The sequence below is a fragment of the Heterodontus francisci genome, chromosome 5 (genome assembly GCF_036365525.1).
Source record: "Heterodontus francisci isolate sHetFra1 chromosome 5, sHetFra1.hap1, whole genome shotgun sequence".
NCBI classification, from domain to species: domain Eukaryota; kingdom Metazoa; phylum Chordata; class Chondrichthyes; order Heterodontiformes; family Heterodontidae; genus Heterodontus; species Heterodontus francisci.
Window position 1 is genome coordinate 50,794,433 of NC_090375.1, and position 13,056 is coordinate 50,807,488.

The 13,056-nt window shown below is 44.6% G+C and overlaps 1 protein-coding gene across 1 annotated transcript in view; it reads right to left on the reverse strand.

The window, feature by feature from the left end:
* Positions 1-2,842: 2,842 nt before the first annotated feature.
* LOC137369535 (transcription factor MafA-like) overlaps positions 2,843-13,056 on the reverse strand; it is a 37,148-nt gene continuing 26,934 nt past the window's right edge. The window contains exon 2 of the mRNA XM_068030801.1: positions 2,843-3,030. Coding sequence (XP_067886902.1) covers positions 2,988-3,030 — 43 coding nt within the window. The 3' untranslated portion in view covers positions 2,843-2,987. The remainder of the gene's footprint in view (positions 3,031-13,056) is intronic.

The window sequence follows — 13,056 nt, forward strand, 5'->3', positions numbered from 1 at the left end:
TCGCTGAGTCAAAATCCTGGAACTCCCTTCCTAAGAGCACTGTGGGTGTATCTACCCCACATGGACTGCAGCGGTTCAAGAAGGCAGCTCACCACCACCTTCTCAGGGGCAATAAATGCTGGCCTAGCCAGCGACGCTCAGATCCCATGAACAAATAAAAAAAATTCACTTAATAAATGATTGAATTTCTTACGGTTATAGCATTGTCTGCTTTCTCTACCTGGCTGGTTACTGACACTCATTTTTTCCATAGGTGGCCCCTTCGGCTTTGCTCCTTCACATCTCCACTGTCTCTGTATCTGCATATGGACTGCATATAGCGAAGATTTACTAAATTGGTCCCTAGGGTGAGGGAGTTATCCTATCCTCAGCCAGAGGCTGAGTAAATTGGGCCGATATTCTCCGGGGTTTCGAAGAATGAGAGATGATCTAATTGAGATATACATGATTCTGAAAGGGCTTGATAGGGTAGAAGCTGAGAGATTGTTTCCACTGATCAGGGAATCTAGAACACAGGGCACACAGTCTCAGGATAAGAGGCCAATCATTCAGGACTGAGACGAGAAAAAATTACTACACTTAAAGGGTTTTGAATCTTTGGAATTCACTACCCCAGAGGATGTGGATGCTCCATCATTGAATGCATTTAAGGCTGGAATAGATAGATTTTTGGTCTCGCAGGGAATCAAGGGATATGGGCAGGAAAGTGGAATTGAAGCCCAAGATCAGCCATGATAATATTGAATGGCGGAGCAGGCTCGATGGGCCATATGGTCTACATCTGCACCTATTTCTTGTGTCTCCCGTGGCTCTGTTTCGGGACCGGATCTGGAGTTACCTTTGGTTTCATCTCGTGTACTTTTAATTTCTTTTCCCTTTCTACCTTGTTCCTATCCTTCTTGTCCTACTTATTCTCCCAAAACATAATCAACTTCTTCAACACCCGAGCTTCTGTCATGCCTGCATGTCCTCCCAATTGATTCCGATCCAACCCTCCTCCTTATGTTTCATCATAAACAGGCCACAATCTGCTGGCAAACACCTCTGGTGTTCCTCCTCTCCCTGCATAGTTTGTGCCGTGACCTTAAATGGATTGCCCCTTCCATACCCACAAGCTTCTCTAACATGTTGCTTAGTCTTGTCCCAAGTTATCGTCGGTCGATCATACTTGGTGTCTTGGAGTAGCCCAGCTAGAACCTCCCCATCCAGACTAAAAAGCAAACACCTCTTTTCCACGGATTTGTCGAAACTCTGCATCACAGCCATCCTTTCTAAGCACAAAGAATGCCCTTCTCCCCATCGGAGGGTTCCTAAATCCCTTGCTGCTTCCCTTAATTGTGAGGGAGTATAAGCGTTATCATAATTCGATACTAGCAGGTAAACCCCCCAGCCACCAGTGTAGTTTTGTGTGCTGTACCTGGCACTTTACTCCTCGTCCTATATTACCCCTACCTTTCTCTTCACCTTCCACAACTTCCTTTTCTGCTTTATCCTACCATTTATCTAACGCATTCCCTTCTTCCACAGACCCTGCCATAGAATACACAATGCGCAAGCCATTGGATTTCTTCCTCGCATGCTGAATGATCAGCACAGCTCCCACAGCACCCAGAATGCCACCTTTAAGTCACCACATTCCTGAGATACTCGACTATTTCCTTCCCATTCACGATCCACTTCTTCCCACAGTTGTCTGCACTGGTGTTGCAAATCAACTGCCTGTACTTCTAGGTAGCTGCACCTCGTCTCCATCTTTTTCCTTTCTTCTCTCTCTCCTGTCTAGCCTCCAACAATTCTTTCATCCGTCTCACTATTACCGCATCCTTTTCCTACAGCCTTTCAACCTCCTGAAATCTGTCTTCATATCATTGATGTTTCTGTGCTAACTGTTGTGTTTTTCATCTATATGCCAATAATCACACAATGTACCTATTTTGGCTTTTTCTTGGCCATGGGAGTTTTCTGCAATTCTTCAGCTTCTTTCAGATGATCAGACGAAGCCATGATGACTCATACCATCGCCATTTCCAAGGTGATTCCTTACCCAAATACTAATCTACCCTCTCTTCCAGTTTCCCCTATCAAGCCTCACGTTGGGCGCCACTAAATCTGTAGGTAGGTGAACCCGCACCTTCCCTCTTCTACTCTAATTCCAGAGTCTGTGCTAACCCCATCTGGATGGGGTAAAATGGTCAAGGTTCACAACTCAGCATTCTTTTAACTATTTGTTGTACCGTGGATAATATACCAACTTCAGTACTCTGGTTCCTTTCCTTTCAAGCAGTACTCACATACACTGGGCTGGATTTTATGGGCCCCCTGAGGTGGGGGTGGACCCATAGAATCCCGACAGGTGGTGGGGGCAGAAGGCCCGTTGCTGCCCTGTTGCCAAATGATTTTGCCAGGGGTGGGATAGGCCGATGACAGCTTTCCCACCCAAAGGCCAATTGAGGGCCCCCAAGTGGCCTATGAATGGCCACTTAAGGACCGCTTCCTGCCGTGCTGGGATCTAACCAGCGGCAGTTGGTGCCTCTGCCATGCAGGGAGGGTGCCTTGTAAATCAAGGTGCACTCCCTGCAGGCTTGTGGGGGGTGGGGGGTATCCCTCCTCCGTAGGCAATAACCAGCAGCACGCTTTTCGTGGGTTGAAATAAATAGGATTATTTTTATTCACATGTTCGCCCTGAAAGTCTTAAGTTACTTCACTCACTCACTTACTACTCACACACACAAGCACACACACACACACACACACTCAAGAAGGAAAGCCATTAAAGAGGATAGTGCACTTTTAAAAATTACAAATGAAGGAAAGGTTTGTTACTCACATGATTTGGCTCAACTTGGGGAGAAGGCATGCATTGCGGGTCCGGTGCAGAAGGTATTTTCACTCCTGAAGTGTAGTTTGATGGATTCGATAGCTGGAGTCATATCTCAAAGTTGTTGCAGGATTCTCTGGAAGGCATGGATTTTCAGCAGGTCACGAAGCTAGTTGCTTGTAGTCTTATTATTAGGAGGTGGGTTTTCTGTACTGGTGGATTTGAAAAGGAACAGGCTTATTGGAGGCCTTAATATATAGTAGCCTCCAGTTTTAAGGTATAGGTGTTTTTCCTTTGCTGCTAACTCTGGAGCTGTGGTTTGCAGACTGTCTAGTCTCTCCCTGGTGCTTGGTGTAATAAGATTTGATATCTGTGATTAGTTTAGGTCGGGTGACCACCTGATCATTGCTTCTATTGTCCACCCAGAATCATTTGAAGTTCAAAGCCATTGTTACACAATAGGGGATGGCCTACTTATGATTTAACTGGTTTCTGCAGCTCTCTTTGTTAAGTTTTGAGCTCAGAGACAGTGAATCTAGGACTCGATAGATACTGAGTTTTAGGTAAGACCACAAATACGAGGTGAGAATTCCACAAATGGTTTCATCTTGGTATGTCCATTCAAGGGAGGCACTCCACCCATGATCATTCAATTAGGAACTTTCCGGAGGCTTGAGATACTTCCTGGTCTGGGCCGAAACTGCAATTGTCACCTGCCCCTCAGCTGCCACATTATGCATAATGACCACTGTGGTTCATTTAAAAAGAAAATTCAGCTCCAGGAGATTCTATGTTGAATACAGTCCATGTTTAAAGCTATGAATAGGTAGATCTACATCCCTTTACTGGATATGACAGTAAGAATAATTTCATTTCAGCTCCCAGTTTGCTTTAAGAGTTCAGTTAAAAATCCTGTTGTTTCCTGGGATACGAAACTTGGCCCATTTCTGACAATTGTCACTTTAGAAACTGCCTTCGCAGTGCAGCCACTTGACTCTTTAATGTCCATTTACTCTCAGTTAAATGTGTTCTTGCTGCAGGACTGGCTACAATTACAATAATTTTCATTCTGTCATAAGTCCATAAGAAAACATGGGAAAAGGACAAAGGCCGTCAAACTCAGACCTTTCCTCGTGTGAACTGAAATGTAAATTGGCTAGTTGCTCTATTGGATGGCTGATCCGCAGCACCTGTTTTACACTAGTTATACACCCAGACAGCAAGTTTAAAATCTACCCCTCTGAAGACGTTTGCAAATCAGTGTTGCATGATGGGCAGTTATCCTGCCCTCCCACGACCCGACTGGGAATTGGGTTCAGACTGTTCCTTACAGCTGTCTGGCAGGGGAGATTGCATGTGTCAGCTGCTTACCAGAGTAGTCCAAAACTAATCCCTCCAGTCTGCATGCTCCTGGTAACCCTGTATCTTCCTTCACGTCAAACATTTATCCTATTTTTCCTTAAAAGGTGCCTCAACCGTCCTCTTTGACCAAGCATTCCATGTTCCAAAACCTTCCTAACTGCTCTCCACATTATTTTAATGACCCTTTGAAATATTTATTATAATTTTAAAACAATTTAAAATCCAGACACACTTGCTCCCTTATGAACTCTACCTTGGAGATTGCCTGACTTTGTAGTCTGGATCTAACAGTTGCTCAATTGATATATTGTCAAATACCGTTAATAGGATTCCCATATACAAACTGATATGAAACATTGACAGTTTCTGTAATCAGAGAACATCTCTAAAACCACAAACAACTTCTTTACTTAACCCTTAACAGCAGTGACATTTGCAGCACTCCTATCATCATCTTGGCTGAGATCAATTATCTCAGTGTAGACTGGGGCATCAAACTCGGATCTTCCCGACCCGCATGGCTCAGCTATCCACCACACCATCAAGGAAACCTAGATTACAGTTAAAGTAATAGCAAATGAAACCCTAGAAAATAAAGATAGGGAGTGAATTTACCCCAGAATCCTCCAGCTCATCTGCTATAACTTTGGCAGAAGCGCCTCAGAAGCCTGGAAAAAATAGAAGAAATCTCATTGCTGTTTGTGGGACGTATCTGTGCTCAAAATGGTTGCCACATTTGGCATGCTATTCTACATTATAAACTGACCCCCTATGTGGCATTGTAGCAAAAGGTGTACAAGGAGTTTCTTTTTTTCACAAGCTCCAATACTACTTCAAAGAATTCTAACAGATGTATCAAACTTGACAGACTCCAATACAGTAACTCTGACTTGTCCTGATGACTTGCTACAACTTTAGGCCATCATGCTAGGCCCCCACTTGCCAAGAATGAGGCACATTAATTGTGTCATGAACATTATTTTTAAACTGTTACTGGAGTGAAGAAAGGACTTGTTAAACAGATCAGCCATGACTGGAAAAGACATTTGCATTATAACAAACAGTGTTGGAAGGACAAAGCAGCCATTCTCTGACACATTCAACCCACAATGGACTTTTGATCACCAGACGTTGAAGGTGGGGGAGCTCGCATTCCAGGTTGACTGCTAAGATGGCTGAATACACAAACAGACATGGTCAAACCAGTTAGTCACATGACTAACCTGCTGAGCAACCTGAGTTTTTGAATTTGTACAAACAGTTTGGGCAGAAAGTCTGTTTGCTCCTGGACTGAGAAGATCTCTCTCCTATCTGCTCCCATCTCTTTCTCACAAGTCTCTGAATCCACTAAAGAGCATGAATCCCAAGAGAGAAAAGTCTCCTACAGCAAACTAGGTTTAAGAAGAATACTGGGCCCCAGTGAAAAGCAAGATCTACCTACAATCAAGGACTCTACAGTAAGTTCAAAGACCCATAACATAACCTCTTCAGATACTGCCTCAAACTTTTTCCACTCGATTTCCTCTGCTCTCTTCTGTCTCTATTTGCATGTGTGTATTGTGTATGCGTGCTAGTATGGGTGCGTTGTGTATCCGTAAGCATCAACCGAATTAGAGTTTAAGTTTAGGTTTAATAAATTTCAACTTTTCTCCTTTAAACCTAAGAAATCCTGCTTGTGCTGGTTTCTTTGCCTTATAATTGGAAAGCAGTGAACGAGGACTCAACAAGGGGGAACTAAAAACACGGTCTGTTTAAAATTAAATCCTGTTACAGTAGGAGCGGGTGAAGTCTGAAAGGGGACCCTAGACCTCTTTCTCACCTGATCGTAACAGAAGTTTGGGTGCTACCATCCTGGATTTTACACACAGACAAACAAGAGAAATTGGAAGTGGAGAGCCAAATTGTTCCCAATCAAAAAAGAGCAAGATTTCAATACAGGTTTTCTTGTGGTTGTGCTTGAATAGTAACAAGTCTGCAACTGAAGCTAGTAGCTCTCCAAACCAGGGTGAAGTTGGTCAAACAAGATCTTCCCTTAACAAATCCATGCTGACTACCCTTGATTAACCTGTGACTTTCTAAGTAACAGTTTACCCTGCCTCTCAGAATAGATTCCAATAATTTGCCCAGTCAGTCTAACCTCAGTAGTGGGCAAATTATTGGAATCTATTCTGAGAGACAGGATAAACTGTCACTTAGAAAGGCACAGGTAATCAAGGATACTCAGCATGGATTTGTTAAAGGAAAGACTTGTATGACCAACTTGATCGAATTTTTTGAAGTAGTAACAAGGAAGATTGATGAGGGTAGTGCAGTCGATGTGGTCTACATGGATTTTAGTAAAGCTTTTGACAAGGTTCCACATGGCAGACTGGTTAAAAAAATAAAATCCCATGGGATCCAGGGAAATGCAGCAAGGTTTATACAAAATTGGCTCAGTGATAGGAAACAAAGAGTAATTGTTGATGGCTGTTTTAGAGACTGGAGGACTGTTTCCAGTGGCGTTCCGCAGGGCTCAGTACTGGGTCCCCTGCTTTTTGTGGTGTATATTAACGATCTGGATATAAATGTAGGGGACATGATCAAGAAGTTTGCGGAGGACACAAAGATTGGCCGTGCGGTAGATAGCGAGGAGGCTGCAGGAAGATATTGATGGACTAGTCAGATGGGCAGAAAAGTGGCAAATGGAATTCAACTTGGAGAAGTGTCAGGTGATGCATTTGGAGAGGTCAAACAAGGCAAAGGATTACACGATTAATGAGAAAATACTGAGAAGTGTAGAAGAAATGAGGGACCTGGGAGTGAATGGCCACTGAATGTCCTGCAGGTAGCAGGACAGGTCCATCAGGTGGTTAAGAAGGCATATGGAATCCTTTCCTTTATTAGCAGAGGTATAGAATACAAGAGCACGGAGGTTATGCTGGAACTGTATAACTCATTGGTTAGGCCACAACTGGAGTACTGTGTGCAGTTTTGGTCACCTCATTACAGAAAGGATATAATTGCACTGGAGAGGGTACAGAGGAAATTTACGATGATGTTGCCAGGACTGGAAAAATGCAGCTATGAGGAAAGATTGGATAGGCTGGGGTTGTTCTCCTTGGAACAGAGAAGGTTGAGGGGAGATCTGATTGAAATGTACAAAATTTTGAGGGGCCTGGATAGAGTGAAGGTGAAGATAGAGCTATTCACCTTAGCAGAGAGGTCAGTCACGAGGGGACATAGATTTAAAGTGATTGGTCGAACAATTACAGGGGCGATAAGGAAAAACATTTTAACCCAGAGGGTGGTGATGGTCTGGAACTCACTGCTTGAAAGGGCAGATGAAGCTCAGACCCTCAACTCATTCAAAAGGAATCTGGATATGCACCTCAGGTGCCGTAAGCTGCAGGGCTACAGACCAAATACCGGAAGGTGGGAATAGAATAGGTGGATCATTTTTTGGCCAGCACAGACATGATGGGCCAAGTAACCCCTTTCTGTGCCTTAAACTTTCTATGATTCTATAAGTAACTTGGGATAAGTTAAAAGCACTGTTTATGGTGGAGTTTTAGAAAATGGCTGAGTAGTCTGGGATCACTGTACATAGCAAGGCTAGGAAGTCTGAATTCCTAAGGCTAGTGGCCAACCATTTTTCCCTTGGATCTGAAGAAGCAGAAACAGGGTTAGACGCAAACTCCAACAGGGTATTGTTAGCAAAGATACAATTGGAACAGAAGAAACTCGAATTTGAGGAGAGGAAGAGAGAAGGAATATTCTGGAAGGAATGCAAAGAAAGAGCTGAATCGGCTTGAGTTAACTAGGGAGCGACAGAGTAAACCCAGTGAAAGCATGGCCAATATAGAGGAGCGTAATTCAGAGCGGAGTACAAAATTGTTAAAACTATCTCAACTAATCCCAAAAGTCCACTTTTGGACAGTGACTGAGGGCTCTTAAAGGACAACTCAGCTATGAGAATCTCAGAGAAGTAATTCTATCAGAGGAATTTAAATACTCTGTCCCATTCTCCACAAAGACCCAAGGAGAGGAGCAGCATGTTCAGAGAGCCTGGCAAGCAGCCGTTCTGGCTGATGAGATTGCTTTAATTTATAAGTCGGTTTCCCAGGGGAGACCCTTTCCTAGTCACCCCCACAAATCCAAAAAGGACAAAGGGTGGGAAGGTGATATCCGCCCAGGCTGTCTTGGGAGAGAAAGAAAAGCAGGAGATGCAGGGGGCCCTCCTCCAGCCAAAAAGGAAGGTGCTGTGAGCAGGAGTGAGACCCGGAGACCTGCATGCTTCCATTGTAATAAAGCAGGGCATTTAAGAGCTGACTGCTGGAAACTATGGGGAAAACCTGTAGGGTTAATCAGGGCACACCTGCTCAGTGAAGAAGTGACCCTAATGGAAAGCACAGCAGAACAAATTGTGTCTTTAACTGCAGTAACAGTGAGACCCAGAAGTCTACTGCTGCAACTGCAGGAAATATTTCTAGGGTTCCTGAGGGTTATCAAGGTTTTGTTTCTGAAGGAAAAGTAACCCTAGACCCCTCGTGTGGGGCAAGCAAGCCCATAGTAATTCTCAGGGACACAGGGGCCACTAGTTCCCTTTTACTGGGAAAAGGCCTGACCTTTCCCCCAGAGAGTGCAGTGAATACCAAAATGGTGGTGAATGGTATTGAAGGGCAGTGTATGCCTGTACCTGTACATCGGGCGCACCTGGAGTGCGACCTAGTATCGGGACTGGTGACCATAGGGACTGCCCCTAGTTTGCCTATGGATGGGGTTGACCTGCTCCTAGGTAATGATCTGGCGGGGGTGACGGTGGTAGCCCCCACAGTAGCGAAAGACAGACTGTAGGAGGTCAGAGAGACAGGGCAGTGGCAGAAGACGGACCCCTGCAGGTTCCCTGAATGTATAGTGGATCAGGCCATGATCAAACCAGCTCCCCCAGAGGAGACTGCATTGGCACTGCAGGCAGATGGCCATGAGGTCTGCCTGGCCGAGACTTTCTTTGGAAAGTTAGGAGACCCAGCGAATGAATTAAATGGATTTTCCCTAGCTAAGGCTCAGCTAGCTGACCCAGTATTGAGAGAGTTAGCATAGGCTTCCCAGTCTGAAAGTGAAGCAGAGGGAGTCCCTGATTGCTACTATTTAAAGAAAGAATGAGGTGCTGATGAGAAAATGGAGTTCTCCTCACAGACCTGAGAGCAAGGCGTGGGCAACAGTTCACCAGTTAGTGGTGCCGCAGAGAAATATTAAGAAGGGCCGAAGAGACTACAATGGCTGTGCATGTCGGTATACGAAAGACCAAAGCCCGCATAAGACAGCAGTTTGACTGGCCAAAACCCCACAAAGATGTGTTAGAGGACTGCAGGAGTTGCCACATGTGCCAGGTTGAGGGGAAACCCCAACCTACAGTGAAACCTGCACTCCTAGGTCCTGTACTGGTGTTAGGAGGACCCTCCTGCTGAGGGCTGGTGAACTGTAAGGGGTCCCCTCTGACAACAAAAGGGGACAGGCAGGCACAAGGCTGGCAAAAGGTTAGACAGAGAAGGGGAACAGGTGACCAAGAGGGCAGCTTAAAGGAAGTCCAGGAGGAATCCCAGATGAAAACCCCTGCTGTCCGGTCAGCCAACCCTTAAAAATGTGAAAAGTTAGACCCCACATCCTCCTGTGTAAATGCACACACTATACGCACCCGACCAGAGTTGCTAACAGCATTTACAGGATCCTTCAAAGACAAAGAAAAACCTCTAGGGGGTAGAGAAACCATGAGGGTGATGCTTCACTTAGTCGAAGTGCCACAGGGGCATGCAGTAGAGTCTGCACAAATACTTGCAGGCAGGAGTGTCCTCTGGGACAAAGGGGAGATTAGCAAAGAATCCTCCCCCCACAGTCAGAAAAAAAGTGAACCACCTACCCCCTGCAGTCAAAAGCCTTTGCATGACTCAGTAAAGCACTGAAAGAAAGTTCAGGATAGATCCGCCCACTACTGACTTTTTTTTTAAATTACCTCAGCAGGAACAAAGACCCTAGGCAGCCATGGAAATGAGCAGACGGAAGAGAAATTTCCCAAAAACAAAACCACATGTTTATTTGGATGCCAAAAAGAGGGCAATTAAAGCAGCACTGGCACCAAGAGAAGACAGGGTGTAATAAGTTTTAGGATTTATGAATGAATGAGAGAAATGCATGTTTTTTTCTGTATCTTACATTTTTCTCTCGACCCTTTTAATGAAATGTGCTTTTTTCAAATCACATTTCGTTCCGCTGGGTGTGAAGGTGTCATGCTAGGCCCCCACTTGCCAACATTAATTTTGTCATCAGCGTTGATTTTAAACTGTTAAACAGATCAGCCGTGGCTGGAAAAGACATTTGCATATTAACAAACAGTGTTTGGAAGGACAAAGCAGCCATTCCCTGACACATTCAACCCACAATGGACTTTTGATCACCAGACGTTGAAGGTGGGGGAGCTCGCATTCCAAGTTGACTGCTAAGATGGCCGAATACACAAACAGGCATTGTCAAACCAGCTGGTCACATGACTACCCTGCTGGGCAACCTGAGTTTTTTGAATTTGTGCAAACAGTTTGGGCAGCGAGTCTGCTTCCTCCTGGACTGAGATCTCTCTCCTGTCTCCTCCCACCTCTTTGTCACAAGCCTCTGAATCCACTGAAGACACATGAACCCCAAGAGAGAAAAGTCTCCTACAGCGAACTAAGTTTAAGAAGAATACTGGGCCTCAACAAAAAGCAAGATCTACCTACAATCAAGGACTCTACAGTGAGTTCAAAGGCCCGTAAAATAAACTCTTCAGATATTGCCTCAAACTTTTTCCACTTTATTTCTTCTGCTCTCTTCTGTCTCTATTTGCATGTGTGTATCGAATATGCATGCTAGCGTGGGCGCATCATGTATCTGTAGGCATCAACCGAATTAGAGTTTAAATTTAGGTTTAATAAATTTCAGCTTTTCTTCTTTAAACCTAAGAAAGCCTGTTTGTGCTGGTTTCTTTGCCTCATAATTGTAAAGTGATGAACAAGGATTCACCAAGGGGGAGCCAAAAAAAAACAGTGTGTTTAAAATTAAACCCTCTTACAGTAAGACCAGGTGAGGGCTGAAAGGGAACCCTAGACCTCCTTCTCACCAGGTCGTAACAAGGTGTTTCATAAAATCATTCTTCAAGATAGCTTCTAACATTTTACTCATAACAGATATCGGACTCCAACTCAGTCCATTTAACCATAAATATGTTCTATTGCACAATTGCTACCATTAGTCTTGATGCCATCGCAACCCCTTAACAAGGCTACTCCTTCATACTTAAAGATTTCATCCTTTCTACATTAACTGCCTCGATTAGATTCCAGGCTGTAGCTCGATCCCAAGTACCCTTATTCTATATGTAAACCCCTTGATTAGATTCAATAGGATGTTGCACAACATTCGGAATGACGTGTAAGAAATCCTAGGGTTTATACTGTCTTTCAGAGGAGCTTTGGGGATGGTTTGAAATGTCAGCTGCCACCTAATTGAATTAGTGAGATTGTTTCGTGTGATCAGTGTGGAACAGTTTGGCTGTTGTTTCACATTTTGATCTAGCATTTCAAGCTGGATGATTTGTCTTCTGTTTGGTGCAGACAAGAGCTCCACTGACAGCAACGATTCTCTCAGTCCCAACAGTTTTCAATAGGGGCAACAGAGCACAAAGTGAACAAGTCACCACCACACTCAGCAATTTTAATGCGTTCTTGTCATCCCAAAACCAAGTTGTCATCCTGCTCCAATTTGTGTCTTCAGGTTATCAATAAAAAAAAGCAGACTAGTTATACAGAGGAGTGTCATTATAGCTTCATGCCAAGATCATGCACGAGCCTCAGTTCAGCTGACAATTCGCCTTAGTGTCCCTGGGTTAGGGAGGAGGAAATGAGCCAAAAGTCCCACATCTCATTGCTCCCCAGCCTTTAATGCATTTATGGGCATTGAGTGAGGACAGGCTCAGGCTCAGTTGGAACAATCCCAGAGGGCAAATGGTCTGCTGGCACAACAAAGCTCATACGTCAGGCACTCGGAGGAAACATGAGAGTGGCCGGCTGTCATGGTACTGTGTCCCACTTTGAGTCAACACTTCTAGGGGGTGGTGGGGGGGGGGAAAGAGGAAGAGTATCAATTTACTTACCTTCTTATTCTTTTTTTAAACAAAGGTTGTCATAGTGAAGCGTTCGATCCTACTGGCATACAGACTGTTATGTGTTGCTTGAAGTTAATTGCCTTTTGTTTCGGCAGACCTGGGGGCTGCTGGGTAAGTAAAACCCTATATATTTGGTCCGTTTAAAGGAACTAACCTTTCATTGCAGCAGCTTATTCGGGAGCAGAGAGTGCGAGCGAGTGAGCAGCTGGGAAGGTCAGTTTCAGCTTGAAGTTAATTGCCTTTTGTTTCGGCGGACCAGGGGGGTTCTGGGGAAGTAAAACCCTATATATTTGGGCAGCGGCTGAACCCGAGACACTACACTTGTAGTGTCTCCCACCCGCCCTCCTCCTCTAACCAAAAATAAAGGACTCGGTGGTGTGTAGGTAAGGTAAGGCTTTTTCAATTTTTTTTTTATTATTGTGTGATTGGCAAAACTTTGCATTCCTTTTTCATTTATCATACTTAAGTTTAAGCTGAGCTTAAGATAAAAAATGGCAGGAGATCTCAGACCCGTGTTATGCTCCTCTTGCTCAATGTGGGAGCTCAGGGACACGGCTGATGTCCCTGACTCCTTCACGTGCAGGAAGTGTGTCCAGCTGCAGCTCTTGTTAGACCGCATGACGGCTCTGGAGCTGCGGATGGACTCACTTTGGAGCATCCGCGATGCTGAGGAGGTAGTGGATAGCACATTTAGCGAATTGGTCAC